This window comes from Anabas testudineus, chromosome 3 (genome assembly GCF_900324465.2).
Source record: "Anabas testudineus chromosome 3, fAnaTes1.2, whole genome shotgun sequence".
In the NCBI taxonomy this organism is placed as follows: domain Eukaryota; kingdom Metazoa; phylum Chordata; class Actinopteri; order Anabantiformes; family Anabantidae; genus Anabas; species Anabas testudineus.
In genome coordinates, this window is record NC_046612.1 from 4,212,407 (window position 1) to 4,239,839 (window position 27,433).

At 41.4% G+C, this 27,433-nt stretch overlaps 1 protein-coding gene across 3 annotated transcripts; it reads left to right on the top strand.

Moving 5' to 3' along the window:
* The first annotated feature begins 47 nt into the window (after positions 1–47).
* itsn2b (intersectin 2b) lies at positions 48–26,322 on the top strand. 3 transcript variants are annotated; one of them, XM_026377805.1, is made up of 40 exons: positions 48–366; positions 7,449–7,522; positions 8,343–8,435; positions 8,725–8,788; positions 8,912–9,099; positions 9,266–9,526; positions 10,011–10,110; positions 10,523–10,659; positions 11,252–11,315; positions 11,618–11,755; positions 11,871–11,956; positions 12,251–12,513; positions 12,599–12,748; positions 12,897–13,037; positions 13,199–13,286; positions 13,478–13,617; positions 14,455–14,636; positions 15,234–16,003; positions 16,086–16,207; positions 16,301–16,561; positions 16,655–16,845; positions 17,667–17,722; positions 17,976–18,142; positions 18,289–18,319; positions 18,421–18,542; positions 18,721–18,817; positions 18,911–19,105; positions 21,783–21,895; positions 22,079–22,185; positions 22,317–22,494; positions 22,698–22,796; positions 22,926–23,009; positions 23,128–23,211; positions 23,393–23,455; positions 23,826–23,975; positions 24,102–24,220; positions 24,306–24,388; positions 24,477–24,560; positions 24,655–24,828; positions 25,245–26,322. In XM_026377805.1, the coding sequence occupies exons 2-40, from the start codon at positions 7,516–7,518 to the stop codon at positions 25,391–25,393; spliced, it is 5,601 nt and encodes a 1,866-aa protein (XP_026233590.1). In that variant the 5' UTR covers positions 48–366; positions 7,449–7,515; the 3' UTR covers positions 25,394–26,322. The 3 variants fall into 3 exon arrangements, with proteins under 3 accessions (XP_026233590.1, XP_026233589.1, XP_026233588.1); XM_026377804.1 differs by having other exon boundaries at positions 50–366; positions 7,391–7,522; positions 16,652–16,845; XM_026377803.1 differs by having other exon boundaries at positions 50–366; positions 16,652–16,845.
* The last annotated feature ends 1,111 nt before the right edge of the window (positions 26,323–27,433 follow it).

Below are 27,433 nucleotides of genomic sequence, written 5' to 3' on the forward strand. Positions count from 1 at the left end.
GGGATGACAGTACTTTAGTATTGGGTTGCGTGGCCCTTATCTGTCGCTCATCAGCTTTCTCATCAATTGTTCTCCTTCCCCATCTGTTCAACTTTTATCCTGCCTCTCTCCTCCCACTCGCTGGACGCTCACAGCCTGTGATCGCTCGTCAGCCATGTTGTTGGTGTGACACACCGAGCTGTCAGCAACAGGTCCTCCGGCTAGCACCGCTGCTAGCTAAACTAAACTAACTTTTCCCCAACAGCAGCCGCTGTCTTTGGATAACAAACCTCTACAGCGAGTGTCGGAAACTTCTCTGGAGTTGTGGGTGATAACTTCAGGCCCCTCGAAAGCTCTGAATTTGGTGTTTTTTGGCTGGTGAGAGAGGTAACGTACACAAGCGAAACTGCTTATCTAAGCATCATTGTAAGTTTGTTTTGGTTATGGTGATGATTGTGAACTCTGTTAGACTATCTATCATTTCTCCTGTTGATGTTTGTGTAGTTCGTCTTCTTTCATTCAGAAATATAAAGGAGAAATGTGCATATTCTAGGAGATATGATGCATCAGTGCTGACTTCTCCTCACATTTACCAGGGATAGGAGTTAGGCTAACTAGGTTAGCTCAGTTAACTTGTGATTTTACCTGATTATTATTATTATTATCGATACCCAAACGTGGAGTATTTAGTGGTACTTCTGTGAGGCAGATTTGCTGGACAATCTTCCAAATTCCTCTCGGTTCAAACAAGTTGAGCAGGTTGCAGGCAGGTCTCAGACTGGTTGGTGACAAGTGATCAGGGAATGCTACTCTATCAGATCCTACTGACAGACAAAGATAAAAGTTAAGTTTGCATGCGTGTAAACGTGTGTTGCTATGCTCAGTTATGTGTTTATTTTACATGTTTTACATATTTGTCTATTTATAGTCGACCTATATATCTGCAAGTCATCCAAAAGAGACCAAATCAGAGACACCAGAGATGAAGCATCACGTTCAGAGTATTGTAGGAGTCCACAGAGGAGTTTTTAACTCATAAATGTGTGACTTTTTGCTGTATGGACTCTAGTAGCTGACCTCCTTTGTCTTAATTTATTGAAGCTTGTTGTTATGAATGACCTGGATTTAAATGGAGGAAACATGCAACATTAATTTTTGCATATGCTCATACATTTTTAAATCAATTCCGTTTATTTACATGGCACCGAAAATCATCTCACTTAAGGTTTACATTTAGTCATTTGGCAGACACTTTTATCCAAAGTGACTAACAAGGTACAAAGTAGGATAAGCACAAAGAGGTCTTGCCTAAGGATCCCCTACTGGAGGTGGGACGCAGCTGGGATTTGAACCCCAGTCTCCCACATGGAGGGCAGCAATGTTACTTTACATAGCTTGGGAGAGAAGGTTGGTAGGGCCACTAACTGTACACTGGAAACATACAGCTTCAAGGCAGAGGATACCTGTAGAAATGTACAGAGAGAAATAAACACAACTACTGAAAGAACTGCTTCCTTAGGCAACAAAGGGGTACTTGAAAAATCTCCTGTTAATGAACACGTCAGTAACAGAGCAGAAATGTTGCTGTAATGTCATATTACAGTGTTTCCTTTGGAAAATAAATAGACTAAGAGAGAGAGCTTCAGAGACAATGGATCTGCTCTCTTTAGAAAAGAGAGAGCAGCAAAATATTACAGTGGAGCTCGTGGTGTTAGTATGTTTTGTGCACATCTGGTTGTTAAAGTTTGATTGACACATCACAGTTCTAAAATAGGGCTTGTTCCTCAATGTGTCATGTATTGTGATGTTATTGTACCAAGTTAATTTGGTAATGTGTTTCGAAAGCTGTGAAACTGACAAGTCACAAAACAAAATGAACATATGTACTCCGTGACTGTAGTCTGCGTTGCTGCAGCAAAACTGCAACCACTACAGCCCAGCAATGCATGATTACAATCACTAGGTGCTTCTGATTATAGTCAAACACATACTGTAGTTTAGTACAAGGATTTAAGGCTTGGTGAACCATAATTCACGCAGTCTCGCTGTCGCTGCAAATATCCAGCTTGTCATTTTACTACTGAATATTACAAGAGGCCGAAGCATCCAAAAGGCCTGGTACTCAATGCTGGAGTGCTCTTTAACCCTGAACTTTCCCTCGGTTTAACATCAGCGTCGTGGTTTATATTGTTATTCAGTGTTATGCTACTTGAGATCATCACTACTGTTAGAAATGCAACCACACGACTTAAAGCAGCGATTGCAACATTACATTAGCAGAAAGCTGCCAACCCAGTCCAGGTTGGCAGGGAAGTGATTCAGCTGCTAGAAGGTTTAACTGGCTTTTAACTCCTCCTTTTAAAAACTTGTTGAAACTTCAGCAGAGATGATAGAAATAAACCAAATGCACATTTACTAACAGTACGACAATTTGACACTATAAAACATCAACAGCAATCTTATAGTGTAAAACTGTTCTGCAAGTACAGTAAGTGCTTTCTCCAGTCCTGTTAAATCTTGATACATGAACCAGTTAGGGTAGGTCAAAGCAGAAAGGAGGGACGGGCATGCCTTGCCTCTTAAGAAAACAAAGACGCAGCAATGTCAACAGCATTAATCAAATCCAATCTGAAACTCTCCAAAAAGCTTGTACAGCACTTTGTAAATGTCTAAACGTGGGATGTTCATTGCAGAGTGGAGGACGTGCAGTGTGTTGAAGTGCACAGTGTCACTTTAACAAAGCCAGCTGAAGGCTGGGTAGGGGTCAGAAAAACATCATGAAATAACAACGCATAAGAGAGGACTGAGTGATAAAGGAGATGGCCAGCTAAAGAAGTGTGTGTATTTTTACTGTATATAAAAACAAGCACACACAGAAAGAGAGAGAGAGAGAGTCAGGAGTGAAAGGGATTTGTGGATGGAGTTGATGTCATTGGTGTGAGGTCAGCGAATGAGGCAGCTGAAAATCAATCATTTCTTAGAACAACGGGCAGTGCTTGTTTCTAGACAGAGAAATGATGAGCACAAGCCAGGGTCGCACACAACTGGTGGGGTATAGATTTAGGTGCAGGCAGAAAAATGGAGACTAGGACACAAAGAGAGAGAAACATAAGACCGTCAAGGAATGAGGAAGCAAAGGAACCTAAAACAGAAGAGAAAAGGTTCATTGTAAAAACATCAGTAACTCCTTTTCTCAGTCTTATTCACGTCTGTGTGGTTCATTCTGTTATTTATTTCCACATGGCAACAAGGTGCAGTACGAGAAGGGAACACACCCAAGGAAAAGACAGACACAAACAGATGGACTCAGAGTGAGACACACCGAGACTTAAAGCTGCTGCTGAAGCAGCTAAAGAGCGCAAGTTAATAATCTAACACTTTTCACTGTTGTATATACACTGAGGCACAGAAATGATCAAAGCAGAAGTGAAGCAGGTGAAGTCTGATTTTAAAAAGCTCAGCGTTAAATGGAAAGAATAACTATACTTTGAGGAAATGTCTTTTTTTGTTTTACGCACGCTCTAGTCAGCCAATTCTAATTATACTTCTCTGTGTTTTAGTTCACGATGACCTTGAAAAATTGTGACATGAAGTTATTTTTAAGCGCAAAGAAAATGTCTGGGGGCAAGAGACACTGCCCTCTTGTCTTGAACTGGTAGAGATGACCAGACTTTTTCACAGAACAAATTCTGACTTGACATCTCAAGAAAAGCTCAGGTGTTATTAATAATCTAATAAAACCTTCACCCTGTTTGAGTTTACTTCAGTTTCAGAGTCAAGGCAGTGTCCTGCCGCATTGACAAGGTTTACTGTTACAGTTAAGAGGAGCAGTCATCATGATACCTGTGTTTTTCTTCCCGTGGCCTGGAATTATCAGTGTATTTAGGCCTTAATTTGTTTTATTTGATACCACATATACAAAGAGGCTATATTATAATTATAAGATATGCAGTTAACAGCTGCTACGGTCTGATGGAACTTGGTTTGTAACAGGAAAGGTCTGCAACTAGTAGACTAATAGTTTTTTCACCTTGACAGAAGTGATAAGTTAGTCCTCCTCCTGATGTGGATATCTAGATATTGACATCCAAAAGCATAAGCACCCTCTTTATTTCATTTCTGTCTGCATTGTTGTTTGACTCTAGTAATGTACATTTGTTAAGAAGACTTGACGTCTTAAGAATGTGGTCAAACTCTACAGATGGCATTCACTCCTGGCTGAGCTCTTACATATAGAAACATGTTTAGATTGTGATCTTGCTCCAGGACCTGGGAATATTCTGGTGTTATGGATATTCATTTTTTCTGTCTGTGTAAATATCAACAGCTGTTGGTGCTTGCAGGTTTGACAACTTCTGCTCGACTGTGCAAGAGCTCTTTCATGAACTACAGGTTGGGACATTTGTGTTTATACCTTCAGTCATTATAATAATGACAAGGTGACCACTGTATGTATGTGAGCCTTTGGATGGGATTTGTTTAGAGCTTGTGCATCCCATAACATAAATTAAATGCAGCCTAATAACAGTGGAGTAGCCAGAGCCAGGAGAAAATCAGCATTTTGTTCAGGAGCATTTCAGCCGGATCTGATGAGTCTTGAAAGATTTGAGGCTGTCAAAGTTTCCCAGCCGCTTTGATCATGCAAACTTTTATCTAAAGAACAGAGACTTTGTGTCGTATCGATAATACCTCCCTCTCTTTGGTGAAGAGAGGGAGGTAGCAGCTTTCACTCACAGCAGCTTTACTGTAGCCGTGTGTCTGTTCTACAACCAAGTATTAATCCTGCATCATTGGTGAAGAACAAAATGAAGTTAGTTTTCAGGGAAGGTGGAGAAGGTGGAGCCCTGTTAGATCACTAAGCAAATACTGAGATTGCTGTATTCACTCAGCAGCTCAAGGCTTCTACTGGGACAGAGACCACTTGTGAGGGTGATTTTAGAAGTGTTTGCATGAAATTTGCAAAAGTGAGTCTGCCTCTGAAATGAAGCCAGCCAAGTCAGTTCAGTCAGTGGTCACGCAGCCGCCCAGTCAGGAAAAGTCCGGCTCCTCTCTCACTCTGGAAATAGTACACCTCGGAGCCATCAGTCTACTGCTATGTTTCATTTATTTATTATAATTGCTTTAGTGTTATATTACCAGAGGTTATATTCCAGGACTGGATTGCTGAGACTGTTGCTGATATGAGCTAATCACTCGTGTTGTGTTGGTTTACCTGCACAATATATAACATGCAACGATAATGTTGTACAATACACTTGAATCAGTGATAATAGTAGGTTATGTAGTTTCCTAACAAACAAAAAAGATAATATTTTTGCTCCAACTTTTGACAATGGTTAATGTATTGCAGACCGCTGTGTAAGCTAAACAATCTATGGGTTAGGTAATCTAAATAGAAACTTGATTCTTTGTGTTTCTGATGTAAATTAATGCAGTCTTGGAACAGCACTGCTACATATTGGATGTCGCAGGTGTGAGTCTCCATAAACGCTTTCAGGAAGTTCAAATATCCACACATGTATACACATGTACACAATAGTTGATAATAAAAGCAGAGTAAGGGAAGATAAAAATGAATAATAAGGTAAAAAATAGAGATGAGATCTGTGATGAAAGACACTGAAAGAGTGGAGGATTTGACCCATGTGCAGTGATGGAGAAGGAGAGAGAGACAGCAACAGATGGCATGCAGTAGAATTTAGCTTCTTCACTTACGCTAACCTCATCTGACACAACATATTTAAAAAATCAAAATCTACGACCACTTCCTGTCCACAGAAGTTAGATGAGGAAATGCTTGTGTGTGTGTTTGTTACCGGGCAGGAAGTGTTGAGCAGAAAGTCTGGAATTTCTCTCCTCCTTTTCCTCCTCCGACTTCATCATGTGAGTGTTACTGGCTGATGGGGGGGAAAGATAATCACGCAGGAAGCAGGTGTTCAGCACGCTTGTAATGAAGTAATATGAAAGTTGGAGAAACAATGTGATGGTCTGATTGTCTCCCGTGTGGGTGTGTGTTTTTATTTCCCAGGAATACTTAATTTACAAGATAAAGTCTGTTAAATTTAGACATTTATACATTAACACCTGTTTTAAATTGCTGTGTGTGACATTAGTCATCATAATATGTGTTTTATCTGTCCTTTACTACTGCATGACCTCAGAGCAAAAGTTCACACTGTTCATCCAACCACAAAAGCTGCTTTAAATATAAACACAGCAGTTTGTGATGTCAGTGTTTAAACAGACTCATCAGTCATGAAAGGCATTATTGGTCCAACAAAGAGCATCTGCATGGTACATTTAGTCCTTTACCATGTTGCCATACGACACACTTTCTTCCTATTAACCCAAGCAATAATAAAAAAAGAAAAAAGTCAGCCGTGTAGATGCCTCTCTATCTATCTGACAACACTCATCATTTTGAATAAACTTTGTTTTAAACTGATCAAATTTTGCAGATACAGACAGAATCTTCCATCCATATAAGTTTAAACGTTACAAGAGAAGCTTGAAGGTTTATGCAATAATATCTTTGTTTTCAGACTAGTTTCACATGTGCGTGACTCGACGTGTATTACTTAGAATTCTGATTCATGATGTAACAGACTGTGAAGGTAGGGTGACACGAAGACACGAAGGCAGACTGGAAATCTTTGAGACTGTTGCCTATTTAAGTTGAGTAACTTGGTTTTTGAGATGCCAGCGTCCAGGCTGAAATATCTTAACTGTTGCATGATCCTTCTATCTGTGAGGCAGCAGTGCTAACATTTACATCACCATGCTGGGTTTGTATCTATTGGCCTGTCAGGTGCCTTTCTGCGTGGAGTTTGCACGTTCACCACATGCCTGGATGGTGGATTTCCTCTGGGTACTCTGGGTTCCTCCCACAGTTGGATGTCATTCATGTATTAAGTTGATTGGTGACTCAAAATTGCCCATAGGTGTGAATGTGGATGTGAATGGTTGTCTGACTCAGTTTGTCTCTATACGTCAGCTCTGAGGTCGACTGGCGACTTAGCCAGGGTGGACTCCGCCTCGTGCCCAATGACAGCTGCGATTGCATCTGCAGCTCCATAAAGCATTAATGGCTGATTAACACCAGGACACTGCATGTTGTTTAAGACACTGACATCCTGTGTCAGCTTTAACCAACTGGAGCCATATCTGAACCAACAAAATACTGAACAGGGTTTATATTCATCTGAACAGTAGTGCGAGTGCACTGATCTGCAGCGATTACAGAGCCAGTGTGGATAGTCTTGGAACATGTCCCAGTAGTTTAAAAGGTTTGGGATGTGGCCAGAGTTCTCCTGACTGAGGAGAACAGGAGGAGCCCTGTTTGACTCTGCTGACTGACCAGAATCTCTCTCACTCTCACTCTTTCATCTCTGTATGTTTCTCTCTCTCTCAGTTCCCTGTCTTAGCTGCAGTATTGACTGATGACTGGGCTGTGACTGTGTGTTTTGCAGATGGCTGTGAGCAGTAGCTGAGGACGCCACCAGGAATTCCCCCTCTCTGTCTCTGCCACCTGCAAAAATGAATGGTAAGACCCCTGTAGATTGTGTGGATTGAGTGGATGTGTAAAGGAGTGGATGTGTGTGTCTGTGTGTGGGCAAAGGGAGTTGTGTGTTTTTTGGCTCTGCAGAGCCTACAGTCTCTTCTGTTCTACATGTAGTACATTTGTGCTCTCATTCTTTGCACATTTTGATGCTAGTTACAGGATTACAGTTAAAGAAAATGTGAATGTTTTGTTATGATGTGGTGAATTGTTCATTCCCTGATATTTTGATGGAGTAAAGACTGATGTGTAGTCGGCCTTGGTTGAGTAAATAGTAGTGATAGTGTGAGGTTGTCCTGAACAAACTGACACGGCATGACTGACAACATTGAGCTTTATTTTCACTTTGTCAATATCACTTTGACACTCCTGACTGCTACCAAGGATTTCTGCCACCTTATCTGTGTCTGTGTGTGTGTGTGTGTGTGTGTGTGTGTGTGTGTGTGTGTGTGTGTGTGTGTGTGTGTGTGTGTGTGTGTGTGTGTGTGTGCGCGTGTGTGCGCGTGTGTGCGCGTGTGTGTGTGTTTGCAAGTCATAAAATGGTTTGTTACTCTTTTGTAAACATAAGACGGGTATGGTTGTTTACCTTGCTCAGGTGTAGGTTCCAGCTGTGTATAATATTTATTTGCTTTATTTGAACAGTGAGAACCTGAACAGCCTTTGATGTTCAAGTTTTGTCACTGAGTTTGATAAATAAAACCTGAGCTTATTGACCTGATACTTTTTGTGTAACCTTTATGGTGATGTTCTTTTGATGCTTCTTGTAATCATACATACTACCTGTACCTCCTTTTTTTTTCTCAAGGTGGTCTAAGTGTGTGGGCAATCACTCCGGAGGAGAGGGACAAACATGATCAGAAGTTTGACACCCTCTCCCCGTCAATGGGCTATGTCTCAGGTACACACACAAACACAATACAGACTGTTCAGCGTACCTTCCTGTGATTCTACGATGACATAACATTCAGCCATTAGCTGTAGAAATCAAAGAGATTCCCCTTAATGCTACAGTAATACAAAGTAAATAAGAAATGCACATAGCTGCCAGCATTCAAATACTGCAGAAAGTGATGTGTAGCTCTGAATTTGTAAGCAGAGTCATATTTTTAGTTCTGCATGCAGGTGGAGACTATTTTGTACCAGTTTTCTTATGTTTTTCTTCCTCTTCTTCTGTATTTTTTCTGCAGGGGAGCAGGCAAAGAAGTTTTTCCTCCAGTCAGGGCTGTCTGCTTCAGTTTTGGCTGAGATATGGTGAGAAACAAACACTCTCAGATTTTTGACCAAAGAGCTTTCTAGAAATATTTGCTGAAATCTATACAGGAATAAACAAACATGCACTTTCTTCGCTCTCTGTTTTTTTCATCTGTGTCTCAGGGCTCTTGCTGATATGAATAAAGATGGGAGGATGGACAGATTGGAGTTTTCTATTGCTATGAAGCTCATAAAGCTAAAACTCCATGGGACACAACTTCCCTCAGCACTGCCAATCATCATGAAACAGCCTCCAGTGCCTGTTCCCAAACTCAGTAACCCCACCCCAGCAATGAATAATCCAGGCTATGGTACAGTATTACATGCATATATGAATGCTACTTAGTTTGAGACCTAGTCGTTGGAAATTACCCGCAATATGTTGACTGTTTAATTGCTTCATAGACATTTTGTACACATTCATATTAGCTACTGTGTCATTTAATGGGTGCACGTGTTTGTGTCTCTTACCTGCAGGTATTGGTGTTATGCCTACCATTGCAACAATGCCTGGAGCTAACCTTGGCATGTTGACCCCTATGTCAATGGCAAACCCTGGACTTTCACCTTTGACACCAATGGCAGGCGTCACCCCTTTGGTTCCTGCACCAACAGTCCTGAGTCCTCTAATATCCTCTACCCCCACCAGGCCTTTGTTGACCACCATGGGAAATGCCACACTGCCAAATGGCACCATGGGGATTCTCCAGCCAGTCCCAGCTGGACCTCTGGCCACTGGTACATTTCCTCTGTTATTGTATAATTGTCATAGCTTTGAAAGCAAAAATATCAGGAAGATCTGCAGTATAATTTAATGTTCATCTCTCTTTTCATTATCATTTGCTCATAAAATATTTTTTGTATCATGGTAGAAAGTAGCAGTGCAGATATGTTTGCAGCAGTGTGGTGATGATATAACATGTACTGTATGTAGTTTTGAGGAGAGAAGGGCAGAAATGGAATGAATCTTGGTCCAGTTTTGCACAGTCAGGTTTCTCTGTCTCATTTCCATACAAATAGGTTCCCTGCCCTTGACAAGGTTGCAACAGGATTGGATGACAGTATATTACTGAGCTTTGTACAGGGCTCTCCCTTTCAAGAAGAAAATAAATTGATGTTTACAGGGAGAGCAGGCATAACTATGTTGTTGTGTTAAGTTGATAGGTTGAAATGTTGCAAATTACAAAACATACATTTAATGTGTGCGTGTGTATGTTTTCAGTCCTGCCTCTATCTGCGTCCACCTACACGTCTCCTGTAGGGCTCTCCTCTTCTCCTGCTGGTATAAACAAGGCCTCACCTCTGCTGGACCTATCTAGCAGGTAAAACATTTGCACACATACAGTGGGGTCCAACGGTCTGTGATATTTTCATGCAAACAATAATCTGGAACTTTGAGAATTTAGAGACACAAAATGTTATGGCATATAGGGGTGACAATATTGGGTTGTGAACAATTAAAATGTCTCCATAACTTACTGCAAGATCATTGGTATTATAGCCACTTTCTAAGACTATATTTTTAAGCAAAGCTCCTCTTTGCTTAGAAAAACACTTCAGCTTCAGCTTCAACCACAATGATGCTTATCTTATTCAACAATGTTGCTGTAGCTGTATGTACAGAAATCTGTTTTTTGTTTATCTTGTTAGTGTCTTTGAGTGCGTAAATGTATAGAGCCCTCTCTGACATTTGGTAGGTTCAACCTGTATTTCTGTTTTGTCATTGTCTTTCAGCTCTGCTTCATCATCCCCCTCTGTGATGTCACCTATGCTTTCTGGCCCGAGTGACTGGGCCGTGCCTCATGCCTCCAGACTTAAATACAGGCAACAATTCAACAGCTTGGATAAAGACATGACTGGATACCTCACTGGTATGGTGTGTGTGTGTGTGTGTGTGTGTGTGTGTGTGTGTGTGTGTGTGTGTGTGTGTGTGTGTGTGTGTGTGTGTGTGTGTGTAGGTCATACAAAACCAAAGTATGTGTGGAATGCAGGCGTGGATGTTCATGACCAACAGCCACTGATTATTTCATAGCATTTGCCTCCATCTTTCTTTTTAATGTGTGTCAAATCTTAGTTCACTCTCAGAGGAAGTTGAGGCTAAGTCTGCACCAATTATGGGTGTGTTCAGGCACAGAGAGTTTCTTATTGCTTTTTCATTCTGTGGCTGCAAACCTCACTGGACCTGTTTTCTATGGTGTAGTCAAACAAACTAGCAAGATTCCTCAGAAATGTGACACACGGCTGGCAAGAGTTGTTTACACTTTGATCCAAAGAGTCATATTTTCTACCACCACAGCTGGTTTCTGCTTTTGCACCAGCTGTGTTGTTGCTTGCAACTCTTCTTCTTGTACATTTAAATTTAGTGTAATGAGTAAATTAGTGCATATGAAACTGTACACACCCTTGCTCCCTTCATTCCACGTCCACACCTATACATCTGACATTTGTCACTTTTGTTGTCAGGTCAGCAGGTGAGAAGTGCTATGGCAACCACAATGCTGACACAGACACAGCTGGCCTCCATCTGGTGAGAACATCAGAGTGATTTGTCTGAACATGTTTTGTGATTACTAAAGTGTTGTGTTCGATTGTCGAATCATTGTTTTATGCAAATTAACTTTAGGGTTACATAAGTAGTGGTTAAATGTTATAGTATCTACAGTAGTACATCATATGCTAATCCTTTATCTGAGCCCCGGACAATTAAGAGTCTCTACACAGTGTGTTGTATAATATAAACTACTTAATGCTGCAGCCAGTGGTTGTTAGCTGGTTGATCTTATGCTCCCTATATCTTGTGCTTACTTTGTATATGTATCTCCTCCACAGGACGTTAGCAGATGTGGATAAGGACGGCAAGCTCAAAGCTGAGGAGTTTATTCTGGCAATGCATCTGGTGGACATGGCAAAGTTTGGACAACCACTTCCACTTACACTGCCAACTGAGCTGGTGCCACCCTCACAAAGGTATGTGAACACATGACTCACTGTGACATTTAACATCAAATGCGTTATTGCAATTGTTTAATTATCATATGAATAATGAATTGTGTAGTCAAACAAGTTATTTTAACTCTTGCAGGAGTGCAGTGAATGGATCCAGCTCTTCTTACTACGACGCTATGACTGATGACATGATAGAACCTCCACAGAAAACCAAGATCAACAGTTAGTACTCAAACTTACACGATTGCAAAGAGAGCATTAGCTTGTTTTAAGTGATGAGACTATATTAGAAATGGTTGTGAAGGTTTTTTTTAACCATATAAAGTCAAGTCAAGTATTAGTTAGTTACTTTAACAGCTTTGAAATTTATTTTCTTTAGAAATGATCTATAAGCTAAAGAAAACCATTTAGGGAAATTAAACAGTTTCTAAAGCTAATCCAGTTTTCCTTTTCCTTTTTTTATTTTTAAATACACAATCTAATACATTATCTAAAGATTTTTAACTCTCTATTTAGTTTCATTCGAGGACAAATTCAAAGCCAACCTGGAGCGAGGGAATGCAGAGCTGGAGAAAAGACGGCTGGCTCTGCTGGAGGCAGAGAGGAGGGAGCTGGAGCGACGTGCTCAGAAGGAGAGAGAGGAGCAAGAGAAGAGGGAGAAGGAGGCTCGGGAGGCTGAAGAGAGGAGGCGTTTAGAGGAGGAGAGGAGGCTGGAGCGACAGAGGGAATTGGAGAGGCAGAAGGAGGAAGAGCGTCAGAGAGAGATAGAGAGAAAAGAGGTACAGGAGCATGTTACAGCAGAGAGTCACTAGTTTACACTGGTGCGTGTATATTAACCTCATTGTTTGCGTTGGTTCAACTCAGGCTGCGCAGCGTGAGCTTGAGCGCCAAAGAAAGGAGGAGCAGGAGAGGAGGAGGCGAGGAGAGCTCCAGATAAAGAAGGAGCGGGAGCGGGATGACATCTCCAAATTGAAAGCAAAGAAGAGGAGTCTGGAGATGGAGCTGGAGGCCGTGGTGAGTGCTGAATAGATTATATATGGGGTTTATTTCAGGTTCAATGTACAAGATGTTCATAGATGTACTCTCTATTTGTTCTGGTGTCTTTCACTCTTTATTAAGTTTCACTTATCTTTCTTTATCTTTTTGTTTCTGTCTGCCTCAGGGTAACAAGCATCGTCAGATCTCAGACCGACTGCGGGACATTCAGAACAAGAAGACGCTTCAGAGGACAGAGCTGGATCTGAGCAATCAAAGGAAAGAGACACGTCAACAAGACATTAAGGACCTGCACAGACAGCTAGAGGTTTGTGTGTCATTTCTAGCACTACTTAGTTATGAAAAGCAGCTCTGACCATTATGGTTATTGTTTTGTGTCACGTTGCTGTTTTCTTGAGAGAGTGTGCATTTATGTTTTCTTCCACTGACGCATTTCTTGTTGCCTTTGATGCATTTCCTGTCGGTCAGGAGTTCCAGAGGAAGTTGTCCTATCTGACTCCAGAGCAGAAGAGACTGACAGAGAAACTGAAAAACATGTCTCTGAATAACCTGCCTGGTTAGTATTAATATTACTGTCATATTACTGTAGCTCTAGATGTATGCTTAGAAAAACACTGTAGTTTTTTTGTACCACAGCAAGTTAAGAAGCATCACAAACTGGCTTCTTGGTGTCATTAAACTCTTTTATTTATTCATTTTTCACAGCGTATATTTCAGCTTGTTTTATTGTACTTCACCTTTTTGTAGGATCGACCATGTCCACCCTGAAGATGGGTGTTACAGAGAAAAAAGGGTCCTGCATGAAACTGCGAGAGCAGCTGGAAGCACTGGAGAAGGAGACTGCTGCCAAACTAGCTGAAATGGACCAGTATAAAAAAGACATGCAGGTAGTAAAAAATACTGTATTATTAAATTAATAGCTTGGGGTGTTGCATGTTTTGCTCTTTTGGTATGAAAAATTCTACCTGTGTATTTTTATTTTTAATGGTTTCAGTACAGAGCTTTTCTTTTTACTAACAAACTAAACAATCCCACCTTTATATACTGTTAATCTATTATAGAACCTACAGAGCTCTATTTCTTTAATTAACCAAGTTTAAATGTGTAAATATCACTTCCTACTCCTGCATTGCTACTGGTGTCTTTTTTTCCTCTCTTGCTTTGTAACGCCTTCTCTTTCATGTCTCTCATCACTTTTATTCTTCACATCATCTGCACTTCTCCTCCCTTCTTTAATTTTCTTTCTTATCTTTCTTATTTTTACTCATTTCTTTCCTCGTTTTCTTTTGATTCACTCTTCCCTCCCCAACTTCGCAGTATGTGGGAGCTGAGGACTCTATGCTTCAGGCTGTCTTCTGTCTACTGGTCTGCCTCCGTAACCTCTTCTACCTACTGAAGGTTTTGGCTTTAGTTCTATTTGTTCCTCTACTCTGGTGTTTTGTTTTGTTTTGTTTTTTTTTTACTTTGCTATGGTCATATTTCTGATGCATCTCAGGTCGAGTGTTATTTTTTTGATTTGTCACTCTTTTCTCCTTTCTTCTCTCTCTCACTCACACTTTTCCCACAAATTGCTTAATATTTATCCACAGTTGTGCCCGCCGTGTGTTTGTGCATGCTGTGTGCGCAAAGCTCTCATCCCATTATTACTACTTTTGTCAACTCATTCTTAAATTCAGTCATGGGTCTTTAACTTTGCTAGTAAAGTTGTGTTTTTCTGTTTGCAGGAGCTCAGAGAAAGCCAGAGAAAGCAGCAAGCATCATTAGAGAAACTACGGAGCATCAAAGAGGAGAAACGGCTCGAGTTGATTCAAAGGAAGGAGCAAGAGGAGGAAAGAAAAAGGAGGGAAGAGGAGAGGAAACAACAAGAGGAGGAAAGGAGGCGCAGGGAGGAGGAGGAAGCTCAGAGGTATTTTTTCCACAGTTTTTCTTTTTCCATTTTGGATGCTTGCTGAATTCTCATGAAAAAAATAATTTATAAAAATGTACATTACCTCTCAAAAGTTCGGGTTCACTTAGACATTTTACTGTTTTTTAAGAACAGGACAAGCTGACATTGTCAGTGTCAGAAGTAATGCTTTTGGAAATGATGAATATGTTCCCCAACCATTTCTTTTATCACACCTTTTGCTACAACCACAGCCTGGCAGACCTCAGGCATTCTAGTAACCTAACAAATGCCGTGCTTCCTTGTTTGCTCCATTAGTCCAAATGTTCTCAGCTGTGCCACAGAATTGGGTTTTCTCATAATCAATTTGCCTTAAAAAATGATTGCCTTGAAATAGCAGCCATACCAGGAGCTCGATGCAGAGCACTGACAGTTACTAATAATAGGTCTTTATGCAAAAATGTGGATCACCCTTTAAAAATCATCTGATTCATTTTAATTGTTTGTGAAATGAATAATGATGAATCAAAATTTGTAAGTGATCCGAAACTTTTGAGTAGTAGTGTGAATTTTATCTTGATATTCAACCTTTTAAAATAACTTATTTCCTATTCATAGGCGCATAAAGATGGAGAAGGAGCGACAGTGGCAGGAGAAGCTAAGGAGGGATGAAGAGGAGCGTCAGAGGAGACTTCAGGAGGAGAGGGATGCCAGACAGAGGGAGGAAGAGGAGAAAGAGAAACAGGCTCTCATCCAGGCTGCGAAGGAGCAGGCTGAACGAGAGTTCAGAGCAAAAGAGGAGGCAGAGCGCAAGAGAAGAGAGGAGGTGGAGAGGAAGAAAAGAGAAGAGGAGGAGCGTCAGAGGCAGGCTGAGAAGCGGAGGCAGGAAGAGGAGAGGAGAAGGCTTGAAGAGGAGCGAAGGCAGCTAGAGGAAGAGAGGAGGAAATTGGAGGAAGAGCGGAAGAAAGAGGAGAGGAGACGAAAAGAAGAGGAGGAACTACGCAGAAGGGAGGAGGAGAGGAGAGAGGAGGAGAGAAGACGGGAGAGGGAAGAGGAGGAGAGGAGGCGACAGAAGGCAGCAGAGGCTGCCATCCGAGATGTGGAGGAGAGGAGAAAGCAGGAGGAGGAGGAAGAGAGGAGAAAGAGGGATGAAGAGAGGCGAAGGCTTCAACAGCAGCTAGAGGAAGAGAGGAGGAAGCGTGAAGAGGAGAGAAAGAGAGCTGATGAGGAGAGGAAGAAAAGGGAAGAGCAGGAAGAAGAGAGGAGGAAATTGGAGGAGGAGAGAAAGAGAAAAGAGGAGCCTGCTCGGCAGATGCAGCAGCCAAGCGGAGGAGTAAATATTCAGGACAAGATATCGGCTCTGCTGAGGGGACTGGAAGAGAGGAAAGGTAATACAAACAGTTTATTTATCTGTCGACTGCCTGGACTCTAAAACCAAGTTCATTCATGATTCTGTATGTGGTGCTTTAGGCAAACAACCCAGGGTCACACAACACCGGAAGTCAGCAGCTCTCACGTCCTTTAAGGCACTCTACCCTTTCACTGCACGAAACAACGAGGAGCTCAGCTTCAACGCAGAAGATATCATCGAGGTAAAAATTAAAGGGATGTTCTGTCTCCAGATTGTCGGTATACATGTTTTCCGCCGTGTGTTTCTCTCTAACTTTTTCCGCCTCTTCTTTTAGGTTGATGAGACGACAGAGCGGGAGGAAGGTTGGCTCTATGGTAGCAAACAGGGCACGATGGGCTGGTTCCCAGAGAGCTATGTCGAGAGAGTGGCTCCATCAGACATAGCTGCTAATAGTGCTGCTGTTGTTGCTGCTCCTAAAGTGCCGCTGCAGGCACAGCTTTCCAATGCCCTCGAGGCTGCCAAAGTAGCAGGAACAAAGTCGGCCTTCACACCGACACACTCTCCAAACTCTGTACCCTCTGACATACAAGGACAGGTGAGAGGTTTGCAGAGTGTACACCCTACACAGCAGTGCTGTTCTACACCAATACTCACTGTAATGTCTTTATCTCTGTGTATGTTTTAGCAGGTGGTGGGTAATCTGCTTGCCCAGGCCCTGTGTTCATGGACGGCAAAGACAGACAACCATCTGAACTTCAATAAGGACGATGTCATTAAGGTGCTGGAGCAGCAGGAGAACTGGTGGCTCGGGGAGGTTAATGGTGAACAGGGCTGGTTCCCTAAAACATACGTGGCATTGCTGGGAGAAGGCAGCTCAAAGTAAGTCTTAATGCATATACTTTTTCCCCTTGTAATGAAACTGTGTGTAACGACAGTGACTTGAAGTGAACATTTCTACATTTTAAACTCTTTGAGACCTTTCTGGGGACCTCACCAGCAATGTCCAAGTCAAACTAACATTGAAGGACAATGTCTGTGTTTAATTATTTGCAAAATACCAGGAGTAGACTGACTGAAACACACACAGCTGCAAATTTCATTGCTTTCAATTTCTAATTTCTCCATCAAGCTGCATCATCACATGCAAACTTACAAAAACTCAGTAGCTGAATGCACATACCTGTCCACTTTATATTCTAGTGGGTAAATCTGTGAAAACAAGTATCAGCTATATCATAATGTGAGTGTGTTTGTGGAAGTAAAAATTCCACTGAGCATGTTATTCAGACCACAGATACTGTTTCTTCCCTCCAGTCACACAGTCACACTCAAACATGCAGCATGGCGTTAGATAAATACACAGTGTGATTCCAGCTGGCATTGTACCAGACTGTTGTGGTGAAAATGAAGCTGAGCCTGAAAGCAAAATTCTTGTTTTACCAGTCAAGTGCACGTTCCAGCAATCGCCTGTGTATATGATGTTTGGCTGGGAGCCAAAGAAAATGAGATTGCAAGTTTGTGGAGCAGTACAAAGTGTTAGAATGAGCGGAAAGCTAAAGAGCTTTGGCCTCTTGAAAAGTGTGACTGATTTTTCCAACACTTTGGTTAGTCCTGAGCAGCATGTGTTTAGAGTGACGTTGGAAACTGGATGAATGGATTATATGAATATGTGCGATAATGTACTCATTCTGTGTTCATAGCACGAAGAGCTCCCCTCCTGATGCTTCAGAGTCCAGTGACAGCCTGCAGCTCGAAGGTACAGTAGTATAGTCTAAAATAATGTAGAGACATTAACACCTGATTCTTATACATTACATTACATCATTTTGTGACGATTTCAGGTGGTTTAATGGACACACATGGTATCTTCCACTAGATTTAAATTGAATTTGTGTTGGTGGTAGATTCTTTAATATTATTCTGCACTATACAGTAATATACAGCCGGACCAAGCAGCAGCCTTGCATTGGGCAGATGGCTAATTGCTGTTTATATTGTTTCCTTTGCAGAATACGTGGCATTGTACACCTATGAGTCTCCAGAGCGTGGTGATCTGACGTTTGGAGTGGGAGACGTGATCTTGGTTAGCAAGAAAGAGGGAGAGTGGTGGAGCGGCTCTATAGGCGACCGCACAGGCATTTTCCCTGGCAACTACGTTAAGCCCAAAGAGACAGATGTAAGAACACATCCTGGGCAAAACCTTTAGTCAATACCTCACTGTGTGACTCTCTATTGAATTGTAAAATGTTCTCATTATGTTCTTCACTGCTTTATTTTGTATATTGTGCTTCTATACATTTGTAATATCCGTGTATTTTTCAGACATCAAGCACATCAGGAAAGAAGAAGCCAGGTACACTCGCTGATGTTTCTTATTATCTACTCTCTCACATGAGAAAACAAGTCCTGTTTTTTTCCACTTTGCTGAGTCACATTTGTGTGTTGTGTGCACAGAGATTGCCAAGGTCATTAGGCCCTACTCCTCTACCAGCCCCGAGCAGCTCAATCTGGATAATGGACAGCTTATCCTCATCCTCAGCAAGAATGCATCTGGCTGGTGGCTGGGAGAACTGCAGGTTAGTGTTTTAATGCTGTTCGCACCTTTTTGTCAGAGTCCATAGTACTGTAGAGTAAGTAACCACAGAAGTTCTGCACTCAGCTCAACTCTTTAGCACCTTCTCACCACATAATTGTTTCAGCAAAGCCTGAACAAACATCTCTACCTGATTAAAACCTTACGATCCATGACTCTAGGCCCGAGGTAAAAAGCGACAAAAAGGCTGGTTCCCGGCTTCTCATGTCACCATATTGGGATCCAACAGTGGCAAGTCTACACCAGCACCCCAGCCAGGTAACACACACACACACGCTTTTATTATAATCAAGTCATAATAGTAGGATATGTAAAAATAACACATACGATCTGTTCTCCTTTCTCTCTCAGTCTGTCAGGTGATCGCTTTGTACGATTACACCGCCGCCAACGGGGACGAGATGAGCTTCTCCAAAGATCAGCTGATCAACGTTCTGGAGAAGAACAACCCTGATTGGTGGAAAGGAGAGATCAACGGCAACACTGGCCTGTTTCCCACCAATTATGTTAAGATGACCACAGGGGATTCTGACGCCAGCCAGCAGTGTATGTAGATCTTTAAACATCATATGAGAACCACACATGAAAGGAAATGTTTAAAACACAGAGGCACTCTACTTCCATGTTGCTTCAAACCTGTTTGACTAACTTCCGTCGCTGATATGTTTTCATCCAGCGATCTCTTCATCTGTTTATTCTTTCTTCTCACTGACTACTTTACTGACTACTTTTCCCCTCTCTGTCTCTCTATGCCTCTGCTTCTGTCTCTTTCTTCTTCTAGGGTGGTAAAAAGTCCTCTTCCTCCTCCTCCTCCTCCTCTTCCTCTCCTCCTCCTGACTTCAGAGATGCCCACTATTACACTCTGTTCTGAAGGGGTGGAGTGTCTGGACTCCCTGTCTACTAACTTCTCCCACTGAGCTAAAGTTGTGTGAGTGTGTGAGTGTTTGAGAGAGTGCAGTGAAGAAACACACTGTGAACAGGCGCACAGATGAAAATGAGTCCTGTTACCTGTGAATGATTCAAGCCTGAAACTACTTCATCACTTCTCTCAATGCTGATTTGATGAATTGTATTTGATAAGCTGTTGAAACCTCTGTGCCTTTCATGATTCCCACGCTCCCTGTTTTGACTGTGGACTGATGATGCAGTGGATTAGTGGATCTGTCCGTGGCTTCTCTCTTTTATTTCTTTTTCCCTATTTTCCTTCTTCTCGTTTAGTATTTGCACTTTGGTTTCCATTCTAAGTGTCCCCTCTATCTCAGGGTTCAGCTCACACAGAGTCCACTATTTAACCCTCAAGTCTGTCGATATTTGAGATAATCCAATTTCCACGCTGCGCACATGCTCAGCACTCCTGCACTTCCTTAAACATGCTTGAAACAAGTCTTGAAGTTTGACTTCTGTATTAACGAAACAAATATTTTGAAAAGGCAATAAGATAAGATTTATAATCAACAGTAATTTTCCTCAGGGTTCAGTCAGAAATATTAGTTTAGAGCTTTAAAAAAAAGTAAATATTTTAGTCATTCTCTACTAAACAGGTCGTGGAGAAGTAGCATTAAAATTCCTACCATCTGCTTTCACTTCAGCACCGTTAACAGTAGTAATTTTGCAGCGGGTCTTGAGTTAAACCTAGTTTAACTTAATTTGAACACTCAGCTGTTACTACTAACAGACGAAAGATGACTCTTTCACTACACCGTAATTTAATTTAAGGCCATTGACAAACATAATCAGGGCCTCTAGTGGAGATATAACAACCGCTGCTGCTGCACCTTATACAATATATTAGATTGAATGCTGCGTTTGCTGCTGCTCTGAATGTTTTACTTGATGAACAAAGTGAATGCATGTCTGATCATCGTTTTTACTGCAGGTTACACAGGGAAAAAAGTATTTAGCATTGATTATTGTCAGGTTTGTCTGTTTCCTTCAGGTTAAACACTGAAAACCTAGTCTATGCAAGCTTCAAATAAGGGTACTGTGATAAAATACTGAGGAAGCATGAAAAACGCTACAATAAAGTTTCATGAACACGAATATGTGCAAAAGCAAATGCTGCTAAAAGACTAAATAAGTCAGAGGAACAATAAGTCACAAACCTAAGTTAGAAGTAAAAATCTGGAGAAAAGTTGGATTAGTTAACAAGACGGTACAAGATGGTGTTACTATTTTTGAACATGTATCTAATATATTTTCTGATTCAGAAATAAAAAAAAATGAATAAAGTTTCATTTGAAATAACAAAGTGTTTTATTATTGTTCAGTGGAGGGTTTGTGAGCAGCTCTGCAAAATATGTTTGTGTTGTAATCAGTGTTTGTATTGTCAACTCAAGACATGATTAAGATGAACAGATATGTATTAAGCCCACAACATTTTCCTCAGACGTAGTGTCAAACATCCATCTGTCTTTAAATTCAGATGTTCCTTTTTGTTCTAGCAGTCATGATTCTTATTTCTACACAGTCCTAAAGGGTAGTTTTCCTAATTTTAAACTTTACAAAATGTTATATTTCATCCTTGTGATTTGGCTTAAGTGTTTCAACACTAGTTCTAGAAACCGGGGATTAAAGTTAAACTAATAAAGTTTCCCAATTGTTGAGGCGTTTTTCACTTACGGAATTTATAGATATCTATAGAAAATGGCTTCATTCCTTGTGAACATGCGCTGAACAGGTGACAAGGAATGAACGAGTCTCCTTCCTGTTTTGGTACAAACAGATTTTGTCTGGGAGATTCTGGTTACAGGAACTAGAAGATAACAGACCAACGACAGGAGAGACCGAGTACGACCAGAAACCTATTAGAAAGCTAAATTTAAAGATATTCAGTGTGGTAGGAATGACTTTACAGGGCAGATTTCACTTTCTAGGCCTTTGGGATGAGACTGAGGAAGAGGGTGAATTCAGAGAGGGTGATGAAAGAAAAGAATCAGTTTGTATGGAACCGTCACAGTGGGCTAATGGGCAACCTGAGCCAGGTAGGTGTGTGTGTGCTAATACACTTTTTCATCTGTCTCTTTCCATTTCCCCTCTTATGAGCCTTCATGGTCTTCTTTTTTTTATGGTATGTGCTTCTTGTCCCATGTCTAAACCACCAGCAGGAGGCAGTAAATCTCAGTGGTTTGAGCGGTGGCTTGTGGTTTGGTTTAAGTGGCTACATGTTGGTTGATATTTCTTTTTCTCCCTCTTGTGTGTTCCTCCTTTTCTGCATGATGGGCAGATCCGAACAGCCAGGATTCATCGAGCCCACAAGAGAAAAAGAGACAGGGTTACGTTGATGAGCTGCTACAGTCTGAGGAGAGATATGTGGAAGACTTGCAGCTAGTGCTGGAGGTAAATCACACACAGTCAGTTAGTCATCACACATCAACCAAGTACATTTAACATGCTGTGGAAAAGTATTATTTAATGACAACGTAGTTTAGCGACCTGACAGTCTGTAATTCTTCTCTCTCTATCTGACACCTTTATTCCTGTCTTTGTCTGGGCTTGGTCTTTGTCTTTGTGTGTATGTAGGTCTTCCATAAGCCCATGTCAGAGTCCGGTCGACTCACTGATGCAGAGATGCAGATGATCTTTGCCAACTGGAAAGAACTGCTCACCTGCAACACTAAACTTCTAAAGTAAATATACTGTAACATGAGCAGAATGAATGAAGGAGCACTGAGACAAAAACAAATGTTATAGTGCAGCAAAAGTTGTGTATTTAGTTCAGAGCTGCTCTGTTCATTGTGTACACAATGTGTGTTTTCAGGGCACTACAGGCTCGTAAGAAGACAGGTGGGGAAAACATGCCGATGATTGGCGATATCCTAGCCCTGGAGCTGTCCCACATGCAGCCCTACATCCACTTCTGCTCCTGTCAAATCAATGGGGCCACATTACTCCAGACTCGCATCGACAACGAACCAGACTTTAAGAACTTCCTCAAGGTACAGTAGGAGTGAGAGAGGTGTAGTTCAAAAAGGAGAGATGAAAATGGAAATTACTAATGTTTCTTCATTGTGGTGTTTCATTTAGTCCTAAATTAAATTCTATGTAGTGTAGAAACACCTTTGAGTCGAACATTTTCTATTTCTGAAACTGTCAAATGAACACAAATTACTTATTAATGTTGTCTTGTATTCCCATTCAGAAAATTGCCACAGACTACAGGTGTAAAGGAATGCCGCTGTCCAGCTTCCTGTTGAAACCCATGCAGAGGATCACACGTTACCCACTGCACATCAAAAACGTAGGCCTTCGTGTTCGTGTCTGTGCTTGATCTCCTCAATAAGAGGATCAAACACTGACCTTAGTGTGTGATGTTTTGACTTTTTAATCTCTCTTTTTAGGTGTAATTAACGTGTATGTGTGTGTTTAGATCCTGGAGTGCACTGCAGAGGGCCATGCTGACCGAGGTCCTCTGAAAGAAGCTCTGGAGAGGGCGGAGGAACTCTGTCAACAGGTAATTTATTCACTCATTTATGACCCTACTCGTCACTTTAATTAATACTTTAGATTTATTTTATGTGTTCTTGGTACAAAGGATGATGTTTCTGTCCTGAACGTTTATTTTTTTCCAGGTTAACGAGGGCGTGAGAGAGAAGGAGAACTCTGACAGACTGGAATGGATTCAGAGCCATGTGCAGTGTGAGGGTCTTGTGGAGGTATTAGGCTTATTAATTAACTCACAATTCATTATGAATTTATATTGAACTGATTAGTTTTAGCTTGGCTACTTTATAAGTTAATAGAGAGAGAATCGGTATTACTTGCTGAGCTTGTCATATTCCCTCATCCTAAAGACATAAGAAAATCCTCATTATGTTCACTTTTTTTCCCCAACAGCAAATTGTCTTTAATTCTCTTTCCAATTGTCTGGGTCCCAGAAAACTGCTCCACTTCGGTAAGGTGAGTAACACTGCAACATTCCCGAAGCAATGACCTTAAATTACTCATCCGTGATCAACTCTGGTGGGATTTCCTATCCTTAGAAAAGGAGCATTTTTCATCTAACTGAATAAATCTTTTAAAATCCTAAAAGTAAAAAAGAGCAAATATACTGGGGCACGCAAGGGTGATGAAATATGAAACACTGCTGGGTTAGATCCCTGGACCTCACTGCTACAGCTGAGGTTTGCAAACATGTTGCATTCATGAGTAAACTCACAGGGAAGAATAAAGAAAAGTGAACTGTGTTTGTATTCATGTTTTAAATATAGTTTAATTATTGTTTCTGAAATCATAAATGTGAATGATGCATATTCTTGTTTCTTTCCAGATGTTCAAGGCAAAGAGCAACAAGGAACTGTGGGCTTTCCTCTTTAACGACTTCTTGCTTTTAACACATGCGGCTAAACAGTTCACCTCATCTGGGCCTGATAAACTGTTCAGCAACAAGAACAACGTACAACTGAAGATGTACAAACCGGTAGGAGACACACTACAAGTGGAAATGTGTTCCTTCAAGGCAGCATGAGACTTTATTCTTTCTTTATTAATGTTTGTATAAACAGTGCATTTCAGCTTGTCATGTTATATTGATGTATTCCTGCAGCCTGTGTTGCTAAACGAAGTTCTGGTGAAGCTGCCAGATCCGTCCAGCGATGAACCCGTCTTTCACATCTCACACATCGATAGAGTCTACGTTCTCCGGACCGACAACATCAATGAACGGTGGCTGCTTGAACACTGTTATATGCTCACAAATGGTTTCTAAATCTTTCGTGGCCTGTGTGGTTAACGTGCTTGTTCTTTTCAGTACGGCGTGGGTTCAGAAGATCAAGGCTGCATCTGAAGAATTTATCGAGACAGAAAAGAAGAAGAGGGAAAAGGCCTATCAATGTTGGTCTCCGCTCTCAAAAACACACTGAAGCCATTGATGTGTGAGTGATTATTAATCACATTAACCTCGGTTTGTGTCTGTTTGCAGCTCGTTCCGTAAAGGCTAGTGGAATTGGCAGACTTCTCGTTACTATCTTGGAGGCCACTGAACTCAAGGCAGCAAAACCCAATGGTGAGCATGAATACACTTCTTCTTTTTGTCTCCCTGTCATTAACCATCCTCATCACCTCCATCCCTGCTCACCTCTGTTTCTTTCCTCCTCCAGGTAAAAGTAACCCTTACTGCGAGGTGAACATGGGATCTCAGATCTTCATGTCCAGAACGCTCAACGACACTCTGAACCCCAAGTGGAACTTCAACTGTCAGTTCCACATCAAAGACCTCTACCAGGACGTCCTCTGCATCACCATCTCTGAAAAAAATCAGTTTGCACCTGATGGTCAGTTACCTGCTAGTTCCTTCACCTCACCTCTTATCCACCCATAACTCCTGACATCTCTCAAAAACATGGAAACTAACTAAAGCCACCTTTTTATATAACACAATATAGAAGAGACTAGTTTCTTTTCAGACTGTTTTGTGTTCTTATTTCTCATATTCTTCTTGTACTTTCCTACATGAGTCTGGTTTGCTCCACATCTGATTTGTCAAATTATAAAACATGTTAAAGCAAAGTGCTCCACTACAGTAGGTGTTGTTACACTGATGGGCGTTATAACCTTACCAGAGATGGAAGCTGTTGCACTGACACATTAGCTTTTTTTTTTTTTTTTACATCAACCATTCTTCTTATTTTAATTACGTTAATTTCTCAAATGCAAATTTAAAAGCTTCTTTCTATCCCTCTCTTATCAGACTTCCTGGGTCGCTCAGAAGTTCCTGTGGCAACTATAAAGAAAGAGTTGGAAAACAAGGGAGCTGTGACCCGCCGTCTTCTGCTGCACGAGGTTCCTACAGGGGAAGTGTGGGTTCGCCTCGACCTGCAGCACTATGGCGCCAAATAGTCTTGGTCAATAAGTCAAATCTTGTACCAAGAAAACCAAATAAGAAACGCTGCTTTTTGTCACATACTGTAAACAGACTAGGACGGTTTCCCCCTCAAATGGACTCCAAGAAGATTCTCATTAAAGACGCCTCTGAACTCACACATCACGCCTTAATATTTAATGTTAACCAGCACTAATAATACCTCTTCTGATGTCATCTGAACCCTCCAATCAGGATTAGAGAATTGTGATGACGTAAGATGGCAAGGGAAGCTCGGCCAGCGCAGCAGATTGCACTTGCACATTACTTAAACTCTGAGGGGTTAAAAATAGACACTGCAACCTGGCTTCTTAAACCATGGAGACTGCGTGTCATGAACGTGACTCTGGGTTCTCAGCTGCAACAATAATTAACCCTTAGAAGAAGAACTGCACAAAAACTGTTAAGTAATTATAGAACATTAAAGCAAAAATAGAGCAATAAAATGACATTTACCCGTTCGTCTCTGGTCTCCTCGAGAGTCTCAGTCTGTAGCTTAGTTAAAAACGTGTTTAAGAATTCAGTCACTGACTCACACTTTGCCAAGTCCGGTCCATCGTGGCCATTTAGTTAAAGTCAAGCTAGTGTTTTCTCGTAACTTTCAAGATGTGTTGAGGATTTTATTTTCTGAGGAGGTCGTGACTGACGGCTTTAAAGGGATTCTGCTGACCTGCTTTGTCACCTCTGATCACGAGCTGTCAAGTCTCACTGTCGTCATCTCCCAGAGACAGTAAGGTCGTCATAAACAGTAGGAGGAAGATGACGGACAGCAGCATGAAATGCATTGGACAGCCATGTCCGTTTACTACTGTAGGTAGAAGATCTCAGGATTGGTTGTTCTGGGTTGATTCTGTGTCACTGTAAATGATACTGACTTTATCCTGTGTGTGTGTGTGTGTGTGTGTGTGTGTGTGTGTGTGTGTGTGTGTGTGTGTGTGTGTGTGTGTGTGTGTGTGTGTGTGTGTGTGTGTGTGTGTGTGTGTTGGAGTGTAGAAGTGCAAAGATACTTAAACACATGCTGTATGTGTGTGTACGTCTGGGCTTAATGCCAGTCATCTTTTAAATCTTTTAAGATCTGTTTCGACAGGATGATGTTGATCTTAGGGATAAGACATGTTTTGTTTTGTTTTTTACTAAATCAGCAAAGTAACTTCTGAAAGTGAGAGTGTGAAGAAGGTGGAAAAGGCTGCACTGATGAACGTCCTGCCTTACGTCACGGTTCAGAGGATGTTGAGGACTTGGATACTTTCAGCCAACGCAGACTGGTAGTTTGTCAGCAATAAAAACAGTATTTTCTCAGTCTGTGCACTTCTACCCGGACAGATATTAAGTGTTATTCTCCAGTTCCTGCCTCCCTGACAGCTACATTCCTCTCTCTGTTTCCTCATGAAGTCGCTCAGTCATGAAAACTCTACAGGAGGATAGTGTGTAAAAGCTGAATATTTATGTTGGTTGACTCTTTGGTGTCTTCGTCCTTGATTTTACTGCTCTCGTCAGTTTCCTTTCTTACTCCGAGCGCCTGCTGATGCCCTGGATATCAACAAGAAGCTGTTGTATTTATTTTTTAATTTATGCATGTGTGACTGTCCAACGTTTTGGAGCGTCTTCGCTTCCTGTGTCATCTTGGATTGTCCGCTGGTGTGACGTCAGATATTAAAGTGTGTTCACTGGAGACGTGTTGATACAGTAGATGGTTCTCTGAGCTTTACTGTAAGTAGACTGGGTCACTAGTTGTTAGTTCTGCTGTTTTGTGTCCTAATAATCAACAAAATTCTGTTCTAAAGTTTGAATTTGAATGTTTTTTGAGTTTGTGGAAAAGTGTGCAGAAACTGGACCACCTGTGTAGAGGTGTTTAAGTTTGTCTTTGTGGTTTTTTTTTTTTACTTTCTCTTTCCTGGAGCCTCCTGCATTAACTGCTGCTGTGTTAATGGTCTCTCTAACCCAGACTGTCTGTTCACAGCTCATCAGCCTGGAGTCTGTAACCTGCTGTTTGTACTCACTTTGGCCTCTTTGTGCCA

Coding starts and splice junctions, on each gene's coding strand:
- itsn2b (XM_026377804.1), top strand. Junction 23,212..23,392: donor AGTGTGAGGGTCTTGTGGAG/GTATTAGGCTTA, acceptor TTTCCCCAACAG/CAAATTGTCTTTAATTCTCT. Junction 23,456..23,825: donor AACTGCTCCACTTCGGTAAG/GTGAGTAACACT, acceptor GTTTCTTTCCAG/ATGTTCAAGGCAAAGAGCAA.